Below are 22135 nucleotides of genomic sequence, written 5' to 3' on the forward strand. Positions count from 1 at the left end.
ATTTTTTTGTAATATCTTGCTCTAATGCAGAAAAATCTTTAAAATCATTTTGAGACATTTCTATAATACGAAATGGTTTTTCTAATCTTGCACTAGCTATAACATATTTCCATTGTGACGGTACAAGTACTTTTGCTGTTTTTTTTTGTTTTTCAATTAAAGCGAAATCACGGTCACATGGTAAAAAACTATGGCCAGTCGAAAGACATTTTTGATTAATTTCTATAAAATACTTGCAAAATATTAGATAGGAATACATGATTAATATTCGCCAGTTATTATTTTGACCGACACATCTATCAGACCATATTATCAATTTCCTCTCTTCGCCATGTCCAAGAATATCGTAATTATTTTCGATATAATTTAAAATACACGAAGATATTTCTAATGAGCCTCTTTTAGCGATACATTCATACCACAAATGCATAGGAACTCGAACTTCATTATTACCTACGTTATGAATTGCTAAATTATAGTTAGAAAGTTGTCTCTGATAAAACATGTTAGAATGTGTAAGAGTTGGGCAAAATAATACTTGCTAGTTGCTGTAGATCAACGCATAGCACTACAATAGAGCTATTGAGTCTACCGATGTCTGTATCTTTTTTAAGGGCATCATACGATTGCTCAGCTTTAGAATGATGCAACTTACTATCAGTTTCTATTTTTTTCTTTCTTCCTCAGTATCAGCTGCCACTAATTTATTATAAAAAAAATCACACTGTTTGCATGTATCTGAACGCGGATAGCCGAAACGTAATTTAAAGTCTGACCGAAAAATATTTCTATAGATACATTTACTGACTTTTGTATCTGGATATTTATTTTTAAAAGATCGATAAAGCTTACACAAATTTAAGTCTGAACTCAAACATTGCAGGTTATCTGTAGCAATACGGCTGTAATGAGACGGTTGTCGAGGTAAACTATTTATGTGTTGTCTAATTAAATCTCTTACAGGGGCATCAATAGCATGAGGTCTATTTAAATGTTTTCCACGGTTATCCCTAGGTGTCATAATACCTAATTTAATTTTATCTTGTAGCGTCATAACACGTCTTCTTGTAATACAAAACGTATTTAAAAGAGTATTTTTGCATACCTGTAAATCATCTATGTAATATTTAAATGAACAAAATCGTCGAGATGTAGCATCTGTTTTTCCTGGTCGTCTTCTCACAGGAGCATTTACTTTTATACACTTATACAAAAAAGCTGATTGTTCATCATACGTTAACTTATAAAATTCGTCAAATAATAAAAGTTTTCTTGCTAAAGTCATTGTTGCGCAACCTTGCCAAGGACATGAACTCTGGTCACAAACTTGATCCTAAAATTTTTTAAAATGTGTATAAAATATTTTTCAACATCATGTTTATTTTACTACATTCACAACATTTTTACTAACCACGGTTGGAGGTGTTTTAGCTGGTACAAGTTTTTTACTCTGAGATGTATATTCCTTCCCACTATTTCGAAGAGTTTTGTTTTTTACATTTTTCCAATCTGTCATATTGATTTTCCGTTTTTGTCCAACACTTAAACGGTTAACATCACTAGTAGATAAATTATTTAGACTTGTCATAGATAAATTGGTAACGCAATCGTGATATTCGCACGTCTCGCATTGACTTACTGTGAATAGTAAACGCTTAACGCACATAGCACGTTTTAATAGTCAACTAATCGCCGGTTTCGAAGTACATATTATATACACGATGATTGTGTACGATAAAAACATTCTGGGAATTTTTCGATTCTTAAAATATATCGAGATTGCTTCATAGCACATTATTCCGCAAAAACATGAAAATTGAAAAAACTGTTACATAGCACGTTATTCCCGCCCACCCTTCAGTTATAACTAAATTTTGATCCTTATTTAATCTATATGCGTAATTTAGAGTGTAGACCCATAGAACTATAGAAGTGCAGTGAAAAATGTAATATCTGGTATTTATATCAATATATTTATTCTTTACGAAGTTAGAAAATAGTAATAATTACCTTACCTAAATAGGTATTAAATATATAATTAATTAAAACAATAAGTAATAATGTACTATTATAACGACCAAATTACCAGGATGGAACCAGGCATATTCCCCACATATGAAGAAATCTGAAATACTCATGGTCAACTCTGCCTCTGCCAAAACAAGCACAATTTTGTGTACCTAACTCTTTAGAGTTTTTTAGTTGTATTAAAATTATTGTCGATAAAAAAATTTTCTCTCAGTCAAAAAACTTGAAAATATAATACAACGTTCTTCACTTCTTTGTAAGTTGTTATTAGTAGAAATTAAAAAAAAAAGTTGAGCTTGAATTCAGAATCCACAATAATTTATTATATAGGTAAGTCAGAAATTCATATTTTCAAAAAATTCACCAAAAAATTATTTCGCTTTAGGAATTCATAAACATTTTTATTTTTATTTTAAGATTTAGAAATATAAAAAAAAAAAATATTGAATGGAAAGTTAAATTAAACTTTTATGAGCATTTTAAGTTAAATAATGTAAAATATTTACAAGACTGGATGTTCAATTGATTTCTATTGGTGATTTTCTTATTTTGTTGTAATTCAAAAACAAGTAACCGTATAGGTTGGCACTTGAAATTTACATCATATCCATGTGTTTATTTTTTCAATTTCTATAGACACTTGATAAAATATTTGAAACATTTTAAGTGGTTTGAGTTGTATATGGACATTTTTATTTTCGAAATATGATGGCTTTACACAAGCCGCATTGACTTCGATTTTCAAAACTCCACTCACAGAAATTGTAATGAACGTACAAACAGTCTCAAATTATTGAGTATTTTTATGATGTTATTAATGTTAATTAATTAAAGAATCAGAGACTAATGTGATTTGAATCTTTTGCAAATAATAAATAAAAATAAAAATCTGATTACTCTAAATGATCGATATGCTTTCATTTTAAATCGTTAAAATATTTTAATTTGATTATCCTTTAAGGCCTGTTTAAGTGTTATTGCCACCCGCTAGCCAAAAATAGAAATTACTTACCATTGGCCCCTTAACAAATAGCCAGTTCCAACACCCTTAACAATATTAAAATTTTTAGATGATTTTTCATTCACCCATCAAGTTTTAACGAATATTCAGATAACATGCATGATTATTCGAATGTAAAATCCGGCTTAGGAATTATTGATAGGTACTCCAGTCGACCATCAAACACTGTTCACTTGTACCTATCCAATGTTTGGCAGAGCCTAGCAACTGTGCTATAAGGTAAGTTCTTGAATTACTAATCATTCCAAAAGTCAACTGACTTGTTTGTAAAATGTAAGCTCCACAGAAATTGAGTTAAGTTGTTAGTCGTAGTATAATAGATATTGTAATTTATTTTATAAAATAATAGTATGTAGATAATATTATTTAAATCTTCCACTTGTGTATTATTCTTTGGAAACCACCAAGGTTGTACGGGTTTTGTAATTATTGGATTTTTAATAGGTTTTACTGTTGATACGTTATTAGGCCTTAATTTTAATATTCCGTTTTTACAAATTTTTTTAAGGTATAATTATTAATTGCCGAGTTTCATGTGACTGTGACTGGTTAGGTGCAGTCAATAAATAACCCATAAAAACACACTGCACAATACATGCAACACTATGGCTTGCTTGCAAAATTGCATACTAAACACAATTGGCTTTGACACATCCGAGCCATGTCTATATTTCTTCTATTTATGGCATTAACATTTTTTCATATTAAGGTCAAAATGTTTGAAAATGTAATACTAGATTCCTCAAGTGTAGTTATAATAGTAATTAAAAAATATTATGATCCATATGCACGATTTTTCAATGAGTGTTATAGGTTCAAATTTTGATAACATTTATCATAATCTCAAAAATTTTAAATTTATTTTGTAGTTAAAAAATTATAAGAAATTTTCATAGCTAAGAATTGAAAATTAAAAACAAGAATTCTCGTTAATATCGCATATTGTAAATAAAAATTTGGATGAAATTACATAATATTATAATAATATTAAAACCAAGAATAAAGATATCAGTTATTTTATTGTAATTAAAAAAGTATGGGTTAAAGTGGGTACCTGAGACTTATAGTCCACATTATTTTATTGTATAAATAGTATAAACAATCACACTTTCAAATGCAATTAATTTTGCTTAATGTAGTCCTAATGCCTATTAGTAAAATAATAAATAACTTAAATCACAGAGATTTCACAAAATTTACTTTGTAATATTATAAGCTAACATCTCATCTTTGTTCAGAATAATTTTTTGTATATAATGATTTTGAATTCAAATTGAACAAATTCATTATAGTGACTCTCTCTCACCTAATGTACAGTAAAGCGTTACCTGTTTTTTCTTCATTATTTCTAATTTTTAAATTTTTTTTTACAAAACGAAGAGATTTTGTTTTTGAAATTTACCATGTTTAAATGACATGGTGCAACCAGCTATTTTTTCTTTTATTATTAAAAACAACAACCAAACATTCAAATAAAATGTTGATACTTCTATCATCTTAAACACAAAATGTCACACATTTATTTGCAAATCAAACAACAAGAATACAACTTTAAGAAGGACAAATCATTGCTTAAAGTGAGCAACTTTCACACAATATAACATATAAGATAGGAAATTTAAATTGCATTCCTTAAACATTTCTTTTTATATTAGATTTGAACCAAATCATTTTTTATAGTTGTAACTACTATAATTTAATAATACTTTGAAGAAAACAGTTTATTGTGTGTGTGGTTCTTTAATGTCCTAGCTCTGATGATGAGTAATTGAATTTTTTTAAATTCAAATTTAATAATAAAACAAAGAATCAATGCAATTTTTATTATATTTGGTAAATAAAAATACTTTAGGAGTATGAAGTACAAAATTATAGTTCAGTTTATAATTTAACGCTTAGTGCTTAATTATGAGATAGTACATTAAAACAAACTAATATTATAATAAATAAAAAAAAAACAAGTCTGCCATGTTAAAAAATTTAAATAATTATCCCAATTTTTCAACAGATTCCTGAATGTCATCAATTTGCTCTTTCAGTTTGTTCCATTGACCAACAGATAAAGATATTCCTATAAACATATTAATATGTTAATTTATTTTATTATTACAATTTAACAGACAAATTTATTTAGAAGTATAGAACTTTTTTTATTTACCTTTTTTTCCAGGAAGTGTTTCTCCATTTTTCTCATAGAATTCACGGATGTCAATGAAAAGTTTACCACGAAATTCCCTTACTTTAACGAATCGATTTTTATCTAATGCAAAAGAATGCTCTTCTTCATTTGAGCTGGTTTTCTTGGAATTTCCTTTATCAGAAGGTTTGGATTTCTTTGGAGGAGGATTTCTCTAAAAGCAAATTAATTTAAGATATTAAAATTCATTATTACGATTATTTAATACTTATAGGTAATTCTATATAATAAATAATGTTGTATTATTTAAAAATAATTTGATTAGTAATTAATGATTATGAATTAGTAAATTACTCAAATGAGGCAAGGCATAGTATCATAAATAGATTCATTCAAAATGTTACTTGCATGAATACATTATATTAAAATTACAGTAGAAATTGTTTATAATGACGTTCAAGGGATCAAGGAAAATAGGTCTAATAACTGATAAAATTTAACATATTATAAGACTTGCAAACGCATATTTTCCTGGTTATTTTCTTTAAAAGTCATAATACCTGATATGTTACTATAACTGTTGTCATTATAAACACATTTTACTGTATATAGTAGGAACCAATATGAAATATAATATTATGTAACTATTATAGGTATTACTTTCAAGTTTGCTATAACTTATTTAAACATTATCTTTCTGGTTTGATTGTTGTACTAAATAAAGTTTAAGGGTGACTTATGTAGTTTCATGTCTAAAAAGGATCTTTTCAGAAGTATTGGTTTTTTATAATCAATATATATAAAAATGTTTTATCTATGAAATATTTGGTACTTCCGTGTTCTCTTGACTACCTCCGCATAGGAATCTACTTATAAATGTATAATCCCCAGTTGTAATCTATATCATCGTAATATACAACTTAATTTTGTTTTTGATGCACAATTTGTGGCTGACAGAAAAAACAAGAACCCTGCTTACGGCGATCAAAAATAACATTCAGGAAGATACTATGATCTATTCAGATTGTTGGAATGTTCATAACACTGAATTATTAAAACCATATGATAGGATTCTAACGGATCTTCAAGCCTACCTTCTCTACAAAAAAAAATATTAACCAATTATTAGGTACCTAACTTATTATTTTTCACCTGATCATTTAATTTAATTTGAAATTGTAAGTTGTTTTTTAAGTATACATTCTTTTTACCTAATTCTATTTTACCTATATAAATACATAATACTTAGCTTAAAATATTAGTTAAATGTCAACAATATAATACAAATAAATTATATTTTTTTATAAAGGAGTTGAGATAATACACACCTAAGGTAGTAGAGAAAACAAGGAAGTACCGCAATTTTGTAATAGTATAATTGGTAGATATTGTGTATCGGTTTGTTAGTTTACCATTTAGGTGTAGGGTAGACAGTAGTTAGTGATTCATATTTTGTATGCATGCTGTATTACATAGTACCTACCTAACTAGTTAAAAAATAAGTATAATTGAGAACAATTATGGGCAAACAGGTTTTTTTTAACAACATTTCTATTGTTCAAAAAGGTGTGATGTAGTCATGCATTGTCTCCATCTTACAAACACGCAGTATAGAGAGAAAGATTGATCATGTAAACTTTATTTACAAGTTATTATTATTATATTAATTTAATACTAGTCTAAAATAATATGAACTCTCACTTCTGCACAGCCATTGGCTTGGAAGTGGCCACCTTCTTTTACTTTAGATTATATTTCTGTATTGTAAACAATTTTAGTTGGGAAAATAAATAAATACAGCTTTTAAACAAATTTTGTTACCACCGAAGAACATTTTAAAAAAGGTATGAATATTATCTGTACTCTGGGTGGTTTTTTGTTCTCGTAATTTTAATTTTAAAGCGAATTTCACTTGCCATAATGCCATACTTATACATTATCAACAAAAAAATAACTGAAGTGTGAACACAGATAATATTTTTACCTGTCATAAAATTTGATAGTACCTACATATATGCACAATACAAAATCGGTTCTTCTGAATACAAATTGTCTAGTACGGGTAATAAATGTTTGTAATGCAGAGACAACACATGCGGATGAGGACCACATCAGTTTTCCTAAAAGGTAACAGGGGTAATATACTCCGTTATCATAACATTATTGTCTTATGCATGCCAAGAAGATTGTGCGAAATAGGTACCATACGGTCGGCCTTCCGAAGTCATTGGACTACTTCTTTCATACCACAGTGTTTAAGCAATAATTTCCGTGGAAAGTTCCCAGAGTACTTGATATGTTTTCAATCAATACTTTTAGTCACCTCCACATCATCATCCACATTCAGCGTTTTATTTTCAACCGCATCAGCCTGTCACATAGACTTACGTCATCGGGTCCGGAGTCGGAGGAAGAAGATTCGGATGCGCTACGTTTGGACTTCTTTGGTGCCATTGTGAGAACGTTTCCTTTTCCTGTAACGTGGAAAATCCAAACTGCTGAACGGAGACGGTCGGTAAATACTGAAAACCGAAATACAACTATACGCCAGACGAGACTACGAGAGTGGTTCGCCAACAGGTTTTAAATCGAAATCCTACTATACGCTAAAAGCCTAAAAGACGGTAACGAAAATGAAAAGTCATAACCTCAAACACGGTCGTCGTTACAGTGCGACCGATCGGCGTCGCGTTAATTACCGGACGACTGTAGTACTGTACCGTTCCGCGTTTTTGCGCGCCCGGCGGGACAGTCCTGCGAATCGTGAAGTTTTCGTACCGCGAGTACATTTCCCGCGTACGAGTTTAGTCACGTTCAGACACGTTCTCACGGTGTTTCGCGCCGTACTTGTTGACTTTCGCGGACGACGCCGCTTGAGAATATTGCACGTTGCCTTTGCGATATAATCGGACGAACCTCTAGTCGTCGTTAAGGTAAGTTCTTCGTTCTTCTGACTTCTCGTAGGCAACGATACAAATTTACTATTGTACCGAGTCCGTGGTGGGCATCCAGCAATCGTAAAATCACATTAAAATGACTGAACTGGCGCAACTATATATGGGGGGCATAGAGCATCTCTTTTAAATTTTAGCACCCTTAGTTGGCTGGCTAGTTCTGAAATGTAAACAATTTTTACATTTTTATTATTTTACCTATCGTTATTTGTTATATTAATAAAATGTCAAGAATTGTCCAAGTATATGTCATATATATTATTATTAATAATGAACAACTTCCAATAGTTGTGACTCAGAATATGTTCTGATTTTAGTCTTGAAAACATATTGTAATATTTAGTTTATTTACTAAGTTATGTTGGAAATAGGAATGTTAAAATTAAAAAAAAATGGTAGTCACCTTTTAGGGCTATATACTCTTCCACTGATTTGAGAATAATATTATAATAGTAATTATAACTACTTAGTAGGTATTTATTTTTGGTTTTACGATCTATGATGATTGATGCTGAATATCAGAAGCAACGCTTTCTTCGAATATTGTCAGTTGGAAACAATGGGAAAATACTGATTGTATAGGTAAATATCGGTGCTACGTCTCTTGTCTGTGATAATCGTAAAAAATAAACCTGTTGAATGTTGATAAATAAAAAAATTATACTTACAGTGAATATGATAGGTCAATATCGAGAATTTTGAGCTTATATAATATTTTTTATTCTTTTAAAATAACCCGCAGAATTTAATTTTTAACTTCGTTTTGTACAATTGTTGTTATTCATTTGTTTAATAGAATGTATTAATGTAATGTCTATAAGGTGTCAGAACTAAGTCGCCGAAATGTTTAAAAAGACTGTATTATCATATATATGACTATATGATATCATGCAACAAGGGGTCCACATCAATTTCTTTTTAATTGGTCAACTGGATTCAAATCAAAGCACCCACATAATGCAATGTATAATCATTGATTTTTGGCTTTTAGCTGAATAAAATATATTTAAATATATTTGTTGGAGATATACGACAGATTACCGTAAGTTGAAATATTTCAATTCGATCGACCATCGACGTGTGGACTTGTTGTTATACCGTTTATCAATACCATAAATAAAACAACTGTGACCAATATCAAACAAAACACAATCTACTAAGACCTCGAACAATTAAAACGCGTTCTTTAGTGATAGTGGAATGGTCCCTAAAAGGCTGAAATCACATATTTTAGAAATTCTAAATTAAACTTAAAACTATTCACCAGTGTTGATAAAAAATATCTTATGTCTGGTAATATAGGATAATATAGTAGGAAATTACAATTAAATTGATTTCTCTTAGATGGGTTGCTGAAACGTCGATCCGCATGATGTTGTTCTGAAATTTTCCGGTATCTAGAATCTTAATTAAATTTATTTCTGGATTGCTGTTACTCAAATATTTTATGCATTTCAAGTAGCCAATATTTACATAAAATGATCAATCTAAATAATGACCAAAAATACACCAACTGGATATAATATTGATAAGGCGTATTATGTTGGTTTTTTTAAACTTTTGACTACCTATATCATCTCAGTTAAAATAAAGAAAACACGTACCTACGCACAGATAATAATATGGGATATTGATACGATTATACCTATAATATTTAATATTAAACATAATAAAATAAGATTAAGGAATTGGATAGGTTATCACTTAACATTAATCACCGTGACAGATTTATTTACAATTTTAAGCAATGGAAATAAATAAATAAATAGGTAAAACAAATTAAATATTTTGTAAATAATTGCAATTTAAACTTGCATTCAAAATCTAATTCTGATTTAATGGTATTGACTCTAGAATTTTCGTAAAATACCATTATTATCTGAAAAAATCTACGTATAGGGAAGATACCTATAACAATGACAAAACTAGATTAATCGTTAAACACCTGTTATAGTAATAAATAGTATTTTTAATTTACTTTATTAAAATATTAGAGACGTGTACCTATATCTTGGCCAAGATACTAATTTTATTCACATTATATTATAATTTATTAAATTATACTAAATAATAATTATAAACCATCACTAATAGTTATTATTATATGATTAGTAATAGTAAAGTGTTAATATTTAAAATTACCTTCAAGTTCAATATATAGTATTCAGTTTTAATCTATCTAGGTGCTTTGACTTTATGACGTTAAGATTTATTGAAATCAAAAAAATTAAATAATAGGTTATGTGTAACAAGGTGTACCTTAAAATACATTAGGGGTAGAGAGTTTGGACCCATGAACACTCTCGTCTCCTAGTGTAATACTAAGGCTTTGATTTCAGTATGTTTTACATATTAAAACTTTGTTTTCTTTCTATAAAATATTTGTTTGAAATTATTTGTCAACGTAAAACACCTTTTAAAAATATACATTTCGAATTAATATGCAAGGGTTGTTGTTGCTGACAATGCATATGCAAATTTCGGAAAAAAAACATTTTGATTTCTAGTTGATAAAGCAATATACTAATGTTTTTTTTACAAGTTTTTTCAATAAAATATATTTGCATACAAATTACACACTTTGCAGTCAAATGTACTTACAAAAAATAAAATTTGTGACAGGAATACGAAATCCAATATATGAAATTGAAAAATAATTTATAATGTTAATAATAATAATCTTATTGAATATGCAAATCAATTGATGAACAATATTGAATTAAAGATTTATTGACAAGTAGTCATTATAATAATATAATTCGTGATTATGTGTATAATAGTCCTTATGTTATACAACAAAGTGATGTCCTTTTATCAAACAAAATATTGTAATATCGATCATTTTTAATTTATTTGTGAGGAATATTATATTCCAACCCATTCAATTAAAAATATGAGCTATGGAAATAATCATTATTCATTATGTATCTTTAATCTGTATAATATTGTGATTGCACAAGTACGGCTTTCGGGCTTTAGCATGATGGTATCCTTTCGTAATTCTTATAAATTCAAGTGTATGTGTAATCATTTATATAGGCGGCCAGGCGGACAAAGCACAGTCCGGCTGAATTTGATAAAAATGTAATCTTTTTATTTTTTTTATGCCACTTTATATGTACTTTTAAAATATTTTATATTTCCTTTCTTTATCAAATTTATGTAGCCATTTTTATTTAGAAAGCTTACTACTTTTCTTATTCTTTCATCCACCTGCAATAAATAACATCCCAAGCAGTACTTGAATATTAATGTTTTTCACAGAAAGATTTTCTTCTTCGTGTATACAGTAGTATATTATACTATATACACCAAACTCAGGTATAATAATATTCAGCGAGCTGACCTCGTTGAGGGAAACCGTCCACAGGGACGAATATAATACATTATACATTATACATCTATTTTAACCATAGATATATAAATATTGTACTAGTAAAATTTTCTGCTGTGTTTATTTCAAGTGCATATAGTCTTAGTAAAAGCAATTAGACTTCGACTACTTATTGTCATTTATCTACTTTCGGATGTACATTCATTTAATCGCTCGTTAACGGGAACAAAATAGGTCTGTAATAGTATTGATGATTAAATATCTGCAGAAATAAATAGGTTTAATATCTTGTCCGATAAACGATTTTTTGGCATTTTCATTTCATTGGTGAAGTTTGAACTACAGAGAGCTTACCATCGTCTTGGTGAGCAAACATTTCAATATAATTTTAATCTTAATATCACATTTTTCGTTAATGACTGAAGAATTAAAATAGACAGATTATGACGATAAAACCTTACATAAACCTTTAATTTTTTAATTTTTAGTTTATTCATTTGAAATCAGAGACGTTAAATTCAGAAAAAATTCAAATTACGAAAACTTGAAAAACAATGAATTTACAAACGTGGAATGAATTATAATATTTTTATTCCTATCAGATTTGCTCAACAGATAAAAAAAATACACTACTTCTGCTATTATAAATGATTTATTAGGACTTCAGGGATATCTATATCCAAATTATGAAATCGTTTAACGTGTTTTATTCTTTGTCGTAGTCGTATAACTATAGGCGAAAATTAAATTACGTAGCTACTAACTACATAGCTTTTTATTCTATTATACTATACAGGATACATCACTAAAACGTTTCTTTTTTACCTTTAAAATAAACACACTTATATGAATATTGTAATAACTAAGAAAAAAAAAAAAAAATTAAATAGGTATTAAGTTAGTAAGTTAAGATAATATGTTTTTATTACATTTTTGTTCACATAATAAATAATATATTAAATAATAAATATTTAAGTAGGTAATTGGATATTTTATTTCTTTTTATAAGGGATTATATGATATACATTTATCATTTAAGTTAAAATTATATATTTGTTGTTTGACATAAAGGGAGCTCGGGTGGTAAATAAAAACAGTAAAATAAGAAATGTTTTATTTTATAGTATTTATGATAAATAATGTAAAAATATAATTCAAAATCGATGGAACTATCCTAAAAATAACGAGTACTTACTGACCAGCACTCGCTGTGACAACTTTGATTGAGCATTTGGGCTAATATTTGTTAAACACAATATTTACCTCACTGCAGGTGTAAAGTATTTTGATATTCTAGAAAATACGTCATTCAGCGTTAATAGTTTGAGTTTTATGATACACTCAAAAACCATGGTTTAAACCGTAATCGATTGAGCTCATCAATGCCTGTTTAAAAACCATACATACTATTTTACATTGATATACTATTTTATAGTGGATTTAAATGCTATTCAATGTTTAGGTTTTTTCTACAATATAAAATGGTTGTAAATAAAATAATTTGTAATAGTGCTGTGATTACTATTAGGTAATTATTTTTTGGTAATAGATATAGTTGGTTTATAAGATGGTATAAGAGTATTTCACCAAAAAAAAAAATTGATGGTGTCACATTTTGTTGTTCGGCATTTAGGCATATTATAGTTAAGTTATATTACACGGATATCGTTTCACTGTTAAGTGTAGGAATGTATGTATGTATTTTCAATTTATTTTTCCAAAAACTAATTTTCCCAATGTCAGGAATAACAAAAAAATCGTATTAACTTACATTAAGTAACAGAATTTAAACTATATTTTCTCCACATAATCGTTGTTCTTCATCGCACATTTTTCGTAGCGTGGCTTAAATTTCTTCAAACTCTCTGTTAAAGTGATTCTAATTTCTTAGGTACCTTCAAGTCGGTCCCCCGGCAGTAACTTCAGTTTCACTTCTGGTCGATTTTTTTTAGTTTAATCGCCGGAGCACCAACAAAAAATTGTACATGTATACCTAAAAATAAATTAAAAATTTTGAAATCAAAAACTTACTTCAGAGCGACTATTCATTGTGACTGAAAATGTCGTAATAGTGATCCATAAAATATATAGTGAACATTAAAAATAATACTCGTTTTCAATATCCAGGGATATATTTTCATTGCATTTATAATCAAGGTATAGGATTAAGTTTGGGCATATAACTATATAGCCTTATGCACTGGCATGCTCAGCTTTTTTGAAAGGAGGGGGGATATTAATTTTTGACTATTCTCAGATCACGTTCTATAGCGGTAAATATACATTCATTGCTTTATCATATATTTTATATGACAAAAATAAGTCGAATGGGGGAGGGGGGGATATGACACCCTCACCTCTTTTCATGAGCACGATCATAGGGCTTAGGTAAATAATTTTTATTAAGTAGCCTATTATTGTAATGTCACCTAAGAACAATTTTCAGACATTTTCAACTTATAATATTTTTTCTACACAATCCAATGTATATTGTAGGGAGATTCACTAAGAAAAATATTATGCTAACCCCATTTTTGTTTAACTATAAATGTACTTATTTAAATTCTGATTTTTATAATTGTTTATAAAATAAGGACCATATTTTCAAACAGATACTGAGATTTGTTTATATCATTTAAGGTATAAGGTTATTAATACTATATTTATACTATTGCTAACTGTACATTGTTAAGTGGATGATTTTTTTTTGAAAATTTTGATGAATCAAAATCAAAAATTGAATGAGTACCTAGTTTCTAAGTTTTCAAAATGTATATCAAGGAAAATAATTTTTAAAAATATAAAGTGTATGTCAAATTGGGGCCAGGCGAGGCTCGGTGGTTGACCTCAGTCCTTAACATGTTTGAGGTCAATCATCGGCTGGCGTTGGTAGTTCCCGGATGGGTGACCACCGGGGTTTTCAGTGACGAATTATTGACGCTCATATACACGTGTCCTAGTCCAACTGTATCATCTAGTATAAAAACCAGTTTTTGAAGCTCTTAACCTAAAAAAGATGTCAAATTGGTATTTAGTATTTATTATACTTCGACCATTTTAAAAAATTATAAACTATTCTAATGACTATAATTTTAAGACAATTATTGAAGCATGAACGTATTCCAAACCTATTATTCTTAATGCCCTAAGTTCAATAACCCCAAAAACTATTAGTTTGAATTTTGATTTTGGTACATCGAAATGTTCAAAAGTTTTCTGCTTAAAAATGTGCTGCAAAAAGGTAAGGTTCTCATTTTTACATTTTTTTTGCGACAGTCTGTATTTCATAATTATAACTAGAAACAATGATATCTATTTGATGATTTTTTTTTCATGAGCATTAAAAGTTGAAATGGCAATTGATAACCAACAAAAGTTGAGATCTACTAGCCCAAACTTTAAGTACCTACTTATTAATAAAAACAGTTTGTTTAATATCCGATGCTATAACTTAAAATAATTGAAAAATATTCCTTTTTCGTTTATGATATTGAAAACATAATATACAATATAGTATCAAAAATATGAAAAAAAAATATTGTGTTCTAAATATTTTTTAAATAAAAAACTCGTGTAGCCTGTAGAATAGATTACCCTTACACTGATGTATTACTTTGTGGAACCATATATCTACGATAATGGAAGCTCTTTGTTATTAATTATAATAATAAATAACTATATTACGCTAAATAAATCTATTATACTAGGCAGTTGGCAACTAAACCATATATGTGTTTAATTTTCTATGGCAATAATTAGTTTCGGTATGATGTATTTCAACAACTCCCAAGAATATGGTTACGAAAAATAAAATTTAATTAAAATGATTAAATACGTGTATGATTTTATATTATTTTCAATGTGCGTGATTTTATATATAGTTTACTTGCTTAGACTTTGTTAAGACGCATACATATACGTCAAACATAATTTAATAACGCAATGCGTACTATTATTACACTATATATTGGTATATATATATATCTTCTTCTGATAATTATTATTAATATTTTATACCTATGGTCTTGTTTGTACCATCGACACAACCGTTTTTGAATCCAATTATTTCTTTTTTGTTAGTGAAGTCGAGTTATTATTTATTATTTAATAATACTTACATGTTAATGTTTTCTTATAAAAAGCATGCATTATTTTACTCAGAGATCTTGTGAATATTTTTGCCATCTCCTCAAACAGTTAAACTGTATAATATTTGTAATATAATCTTGTTGTTAGATGAAAGACGGCAAAAGAAAATATTCTCGGGCTCTTTATCTCTGTAGGTCCATAACAATTTAGTCTTACTTAGTCGTAATTACTATGGTATTATAATAATGGGTCCCCCTTTTAACGTTTGCCGCCCGCGGTCCTTTTTCCTAAAATCCACCACTGGGCCATTTGGGCTTAATTATGATTTTATGTAAACGTAAATTGTATATAATATAGAGTTATTGATTAATAATAATTATTCTAAAAGTATCGACTTTATAACACTATTATTGAAAAGTCTTGTATTTTCTGTCTGAATAGCTTGTATAAATACGACATAGGTACTATTCTGTATGTTTTCAGGTGAACGAATTATACTAACCATTTTTAAATTTCCATCAACGATTAATTATTTAAAACTTTTATTGGGGCTATTCTAACTCTGTAGCTACAGTAAATGTAGGATACGAATATACCATACTAAATTAATTTTGTTTTTAGTCATATTAAATCAATTACAATAAAAGTATCTATTTTAATAGACACATAACAAGGTAAGGTTAATACTTTTTAGGTTTTTTGTATTGAGCCATAATAATATAATACGTAAACTGACAACATCCAGCGGAAAGGGACTCGTGCTTGTTTCTTTTTAACCGTCTCATATATAGCTGAAGTTTTTTTATAAAACAATAGTGAAACTTATGATGAATGCACATATTTTATTTGGTTATTACGTATATTTTATTACTATGAGAGAAATAATTACAGTATTTCGTTACTTATATTAAATTTTTTTCACAAACACATTTAATTTAAAAAGTTTATTTCTTAAACGCTCTTAATATTATATCGTTATTCTTTTCAGCTCAAATTGTGTTGGTTATTAAAATGAAAAAAAACATCGCATTGAAAGTAATAACTTACATGACTATATTATTATAAAATATGAAATTCCATTCATAATAAACCCTTACCGCTCTATATTATAGTAAAAAATAAATATGTTATATATTTCCCTTCATAAAATAAGGACTTTGAGCTTGAGAATAAAAAACGGATAAACATTTTTAATTTTTCTGTACCCGCACGTGTACCTGAACTGCTTTTACCTGCAATATATGTATTATGTATTATATATGTAATGTAATAATAATAATTTTTCTATTGTTTTACTTGTTTTCTTAAACTTCAGTTTGAGAAAACTACGGACTAAACTAGAAGTATATTGATATTCAAGTAAAAATAAAGTGTTTCGTTGTAAAAAGCTAGTTGGTGGAGATAATTATGTTATATTGAGGGGACCAGTGTGTCTAATATGTAGGAGGAAGTGCATTCCATCTTTGAAATCTTCACTGTAAATTAAAAAAAGCCATAGTATAATAGGTACTATGTATATTGTATATACACCATACACCAGATCCTTAAGCTACCGAAACATAAGAAATTTGAGATTTATTTTTGTTTTCGAGAAGAAATATTATCATACAAAATATATGCCTATACACACATAACCTATTTGGATTTTAGTTTTTTGAAATTGCGCATGCACATTTATAATTTTGTGTGACATCTAATAAACTAATTATTGTTGCTGTCTTTGAAAACTCCAAACAATAATTGTGTACAATGTACATTGTACATTTGTGCATGACACAGTTATATTTGAAATATAGTAACGTAATATAACATATCGTTTGATTTTTATACCCGTAACATTATACTATAATTACTAACCGAAATCAAAATACATAATATATGTTTTAAACCGTATCTACATGGTTACGTGATTTCATCGAACGATCTGTAACTTTATTAGATACTCCGAGTTCCCCTAGCTCCTCAAACAAACTTGGAAAGGGAGTTGATAATAGTCATGCGTGAAAAGTTAGCTCAATGTGGAAAAAAAATTGATGCATTAAGTTAGATGGGACAACGCCAGAATACCAAATCGGTGTAATAGACGAGATACGTACTTATAAATTATTATATTTCACTAGCTGATACCGTGCACTTTGTTGCCTGTTAAAAAGGCCAACTCTATATGAGACTCAATGGTGATAATGCGATCAGTTATATAGTATGCTTGTCTGCTGTAGATCGCGGACCCCGCTTGATGAGTACTTTATATAAATAATATGTTTAATTTGTATTTTTATTGCGGACACGCCGATGAGCGATTGTAAGTGCAATTCAGTCACCTTGGTAGACAATGTGCGAAAATTAAATTGTATGCATGCTTATACCTGGTCTGTCCGATGAACCACTGCAGGCAACCATTAAACAAAAAAATACCGATTTCTTCTAAATATATTTATATTTCTCCTATAACCAATAGGAAAAGTATATAAACAAATATTTCCTTCGTAAATCTTAAAATTCCTGTTAGAGCAACCCTCCGGGTCGAACCTATCGGGTCCAATTGCGAATCTAAACCATCCAGGCCGTCACCCAAACGCATACAAAAAATTTCATTCAAATCGGTCCAGTCGTTTAGGAGGAGTTCAGTGACATACACACGTAAAGTAGAATTATATATATAAAGTTATTTTTTCTGGTATATACACAAGATATACTTTTTTTAAAACTTTTGAACTACCTTCTACTTATCAAACGCAGAAACCTGCACAAATGAATACAATAATAATTTAATCATGGTAGTTCGAAGTTTATATAATACCAGCTATATACTGATGACTTTCATCGGAGGACGTTTGAAAATAATTCAGCATTTATGTTATCTACTTATATATTCGATCGTTGGCTGCTTCATGCAGGTTGGGCGTCTATCGCAAGTGTATAAGTTAGTTGGTGATTAATTGTTGTATTATAATATATATCTAAGAAAACAGCTGACATATATATATATATGTTATAAGAATAAAATATTCTCATCAATTTTAAGTCTAAAGAAACTTCAGGTCTTGCCACCTATATTCGGCTATAGGTACTGTTTTAAATAGTAATTATATGCGCATTGGTGATACCGCGACGTGTAACGTTTTATACGTATATTTTGCTGGCCTAAACTAAATATGTATATATATACACACACCCTATTCATTAATCACTTGTGCCGTGGGACTCAAGGGCGTTGCTTTTCGATACTTAAAGTTTATACTTTATACTGAAATCTTCTAAATTTTTATTTTTCATGACTATTCTCCGGTGGTATACGAATAACGCTTAAATATTATGGTGGAAACGCGTTGTGTTTCAGTGTAAAAATATAATAAAATGCATTATTAGTGAAGTTATTCTACGTAAAAAAATATTATTCTGAGATTTAGACCTTACTGACATAATATGTAGTAACACATATTATATAGAGGGATTCACCAAGCATGCTCGTCCTATTTTTCTTCTTAATTGATGCAGTTTTTCAAAATGTGATTTTTGGAGTTTTTAAATATACTCAAGGCAGTTCTTTTTAAAATTCTTCATTCAAAATTTTCAAAAAAATTATCCACTAAACAATTTACACGAAAAAAGAAGTTTGGTGGGGGTTCTCATTTGAAAAACAGAGTTTGTATCACCACAATGGCGTAGTGTCAGATACACTGCTTAAGTACCTCCGACTTAGAGTACTAAAAATCTCAAGAATTTAAAAATATGGTCTAAAGTCAGAATTTGAATAAATTCATTACTAAAGAAAAAATAGTTAATGAGTATGCTTGTCGAATTACTATGTGTGTATTATAATGAATACTTAATTGAATACTATTTATAGATAGAATTTTCTCTCATCAGTGCAAAAAGGACACCTTGGAAAACATGCATATTAATTGTGTATAATGTGTATCATCAATATTGTTGTATTTATTGCTTACTGCTTAGGGAAACGTTATTTTAATTTTTAATATAATAAGTATTAAGTAGGTTCACATTTCTTATTTATTGTAACATACCTATCTTCAAGTTATAGGTGTTTTTGTTGTTCCAGAAAAAGAATGTTTATTTTATGCAATCTATATACATAATACATCTACTGTATAGTATAATGTACAGTAAGCATTAGGTATAGTAGGTATCTTATAGTACTTGTCAAATTATTTTTATATAATACTCAAAATAAAGAGTGATTTAAAGTTTGTTTTTTCAAAAATTCTACAAAATATTCCGGACTTAATGCCGACAAAGTTTGTTCATAGGTACTGTGTTTTCCACTTAGCACATTGTGACGTCATATTCTAACCATTTTGGACCACAATAAGTGGCAAATCTGGTATCTAGTTTAATTAGTGTACATCTGTGGAAGTAGTTAATAACAATAGTTTATAACAGTGTTTCTCAACCTTTTTTAAGTTACCGCCCCCTTGAGTGTCAAACATTTTTTTAACGGCCCCTACAATGTGAGAATTCTATAATAAGGGTTAGGTTAAGGGTATTTGGAAAATTTAAAAGAAAAAATTGAAATTATCTAATAACTCATGTTTTTATTTATTTTTTATATTTGATATATTTTTTATTTATAGTTCTAATATTATGGTAATCTACCACCCAAAATTAGTTCACCGCCCCCCTACCACCCAAAACTAGTTCATTGCCCCTCGGTGACATTTTACCGCCCACTGGGGGGCGATATTGCCCCCGTTGAGAACCACTGGTTTATAACAATGTAAACAGGGTCGGCTCGGAGGCAGTGCAAGCTGTGCTGCAGCACAGGGTTCCGCGGTCAGCCGGCAAAAATGCATTTTCGGCCATTATTAATATTGCTGGTTGTTACTTTATATTTTAAAGTCGATTATTAACAATTCGTTACCCACAATAGTTATAGTTATCATTGGTTAAAGTGCAATTTCGGTTCTTTCGTATAATTTGATAGAATCCCTAATGATTGGCTGGACCGAAGTGTTTCCATGCATTCCTTCGCAGTGTCGCATTGTGTCGCCGAAAGTCCCAAGATAACGCTTGAACACGTCACTGATTGTCGGAGAAACATTTTGCACATAGCACTGTGTTCGCCAAGTCGGTCCAGACTGTTAATAATTGTGTGAGTCACATAAGCCAAACGTTCACGTCACACGTAGACTTAATAATTATATTATGCTAGCTTCATAGTATTTAATACATATAGAATGGTTTCTCGATGGATTTCACATTTCCACGTGCTGTATGATATACCAAATATCGCAGTGACCCTTGCTCGATGACGTGTTTATTGATTATCATATTTTTGTACAACGATTTCGGCAAAATGATTATCGTATAAATATATAATATTTAACGCCTAAACCTAACCAGAAATGGCGCATTCTCATTAATGTCAGTCCATCATTTTATTGTCTGCAGCAGAATATGGCTGAGAACAATTTCGGTGGACCGCAGTATTATATAGGTATATAGAAAGAGAGACCGCATCGGTACTAAATTCGTAAATCGTCAGTGGACCGCACACTAATAAGAGATTGCACCCAAATAACGCATGTAATATTACGTATAATATATAAGGTGCGCACGTTTCGGCCGTTGTCCGAATTGCTGTTATATAAGAACATACAGGATGACTCACCGAGCATGTTCACCCTAATTTTTCTTTTAATATATACAAATTTTGATTTTGGTAATTTTTAAATAATATAAGTACTTAATGTCCGTATTTTCGAATACTATGTATACTTAGATTTCGTATATTATTTTTAAGTGTGACCTCTAGCCATACGAACTTTTTTTTCCAAATGAGAACCAACCTTTTTTCCAATAAATGTCGTTAACATATGATTTGTTGTGGGAATAATGATGTGTCTAAATTAAAATTTGGAAGAGTAGTTTCTCAGTTATTAAATAGTGAATACTATAATAAGATAAAATTCTTTGAGAATGGTTTTACAAAACTATAAAAACTATAAAATATATGTAATATTTAATTTAGTATTCATTATACTTTATGATCTATAAAATGTTGATAGCTATAATTTTTAAATCTTTATAGCCCTCATATGTACCGCACCTATTATGCACAAAGTTAAATAACTCAAAAATACGCGTTCGAATTTTACTTTGGATGATTTATCAACATTTTCAAGGAAATCATATTTTGCATCAATCATATTTCATCATTTACTAGACAAAAACGTTACGCTCCTTACGGTGTTTGAAAAAGTAAATAGTTTGCATCACCACGGCTGCAGGACACTCCTTAGATGATGTAAAAAAAATATATAGATATTTGAAAATATTGTGGTCCTGAAATATATACTTACTTGAAAATTGCAAGGACCTGAGGACGGATTGGCGAATCACCCTGTACAATATACAATACTCGAATGAGAAATGTAGATACCTATTACAATCGGATGGAGATCGAAATTCGCAACGATTTCGTAGAACACGCGAGCATATAATATCATCGTATAGTTTAGCGGACGATGAGAGGTGGCCACACAATATGTATGGCGCCGGACAGGCTGCTGCAGCAGTCGGACTTAATGACGGGACCTGCGCCGGAAAGG

The 22135-nt window shown here is 29.2% G+C and overlaps 3 protein-coding genes across 9 annotated transcripts in view; 1 reads left to right on the plus strand and 2 right to left on the minus strand.

The window, feature by feature from the left end:
- On the minus strand, positions 1 to 1814 carry LOC111026704. Its single transcript, XM_022304833.1, has 2 exons — positions 1412 to 1814; positions 1 to 1333 (listed from the first exon to the last, which is right to left on the minus strand). The coding sequence occupies exons 1-2, from the start codon at positions 1664 to 1666 to the stop codon at positions 665 to 667; spliced, it is 924 nt and encodes a 307-aa protein (XP_022160525.1). The 5' UTR covers positions 1667 to 1814; the 3' UTR covers positions 1 to 664.
- Positions 1815 to 4858: 3044 nt separating this feature from the next.
- Positions 4859 to 7833, minus strand: LOC111026680 (activated RNA polymerase II transcriptional coactivator p15). Of its 2 annotated transcripts, none has more exons than XM_022304805.1 (3): positions 7575 to 7833; positions 5208 to 5400; positions 4859 to 5120 (listed from the first exon to the last, which is right to left on the minus strand). In XM_022304805.1, exons 1-3 carry the CDS (start codon positions 7638 to 7640, stop codon positions 5038 to 5040), a joined length of 342 nt encoding a protein of 113 aa, XP_022160497.1. In that variant the 5' UTR covers positions 7641 to 7833; the 3' UTR covers positions 4859 to 5037. The 2 variants fall into 2 exon arrangements, with proteins under 2 accessions (XP_022160497.1, XP_022160498.1); XM_022304806.1 differs by lacking the exon at positions 7575 to 7833 and adding an exon at positions 7390 to 7563.
- Positions 7834 to 7938: 105 nt separating this feature from the next.
- LOC111026679 overlaps positions 7939 to 22135 on the plus strand; it is a 205473-nt gene continuing 191276 nt past the window's right edge. For all 6 annotated transcript variants that reach the window (XM_022304799.1, XM_022304798.1, XM_022304802.1 and 3 more), the window contains exon 1: positions 7939 to 8119. The gene's annotated coding sequence lies outside the window, so the exon portion shown is untranslated. The remainder of the gene's footprint in view (positions 8120 to 22135) is intronic.

The sequence above is a fragment of the Myzus persicae genome, unplaced genomic scaffold, assembly GCF_001856785.1.
Source record: "Myzus persicae strain clone G006 unplaced genomic scaffold, MPER_G0061.0, whole genome shotgun sequence".
Lineage (NCBI taxonomy): Eukaryota > Metazoa > Arthropoda > Insecta > Hemiptera > Aphididae > Myzus > Myzus persicae.

Excerpts from the sequence above, each read along its gene's own strand:
- LOC111026704 (XM_022304833.1), bottom strand. The coding sequence starts at position 1,666 with ATGTGCGTTAAGCGTTTACTATTCACAGTAAGTCAATGCGAGACGTGC. Across the intron at positions 1,334-1,411 it reads CTAAAACACCTCCAACCGTG|GATCAAGTTTGTGACCAGAG; the intron begins GTTAGTAAAAAT and ends AAAAAATTTTAG.
- LOC111026680 (XM_022304805.1), bottom strand. The coding sequence starts at position 7,640 with ATGGCACCAAAGAAGTCCAAACGTAGCGCATCCGAATCTTCTTCCTCC. Across the intron at positions 5,401-7,574 it reads CCGACTCCGGACCCGATGAC|AGAAATCCTCCTCCAAAGAA; the intron begins GTAAGTCTATGT and ends ATTTGCTTTTAG. Across the intron at positions 5,121-5,207 it reads AACACTTCCTGGAAAAAAAG|GAATATCTTTATCTGTTGGT; the intron begins GTAAATAAAAAA and ends ATATGTTTATAG.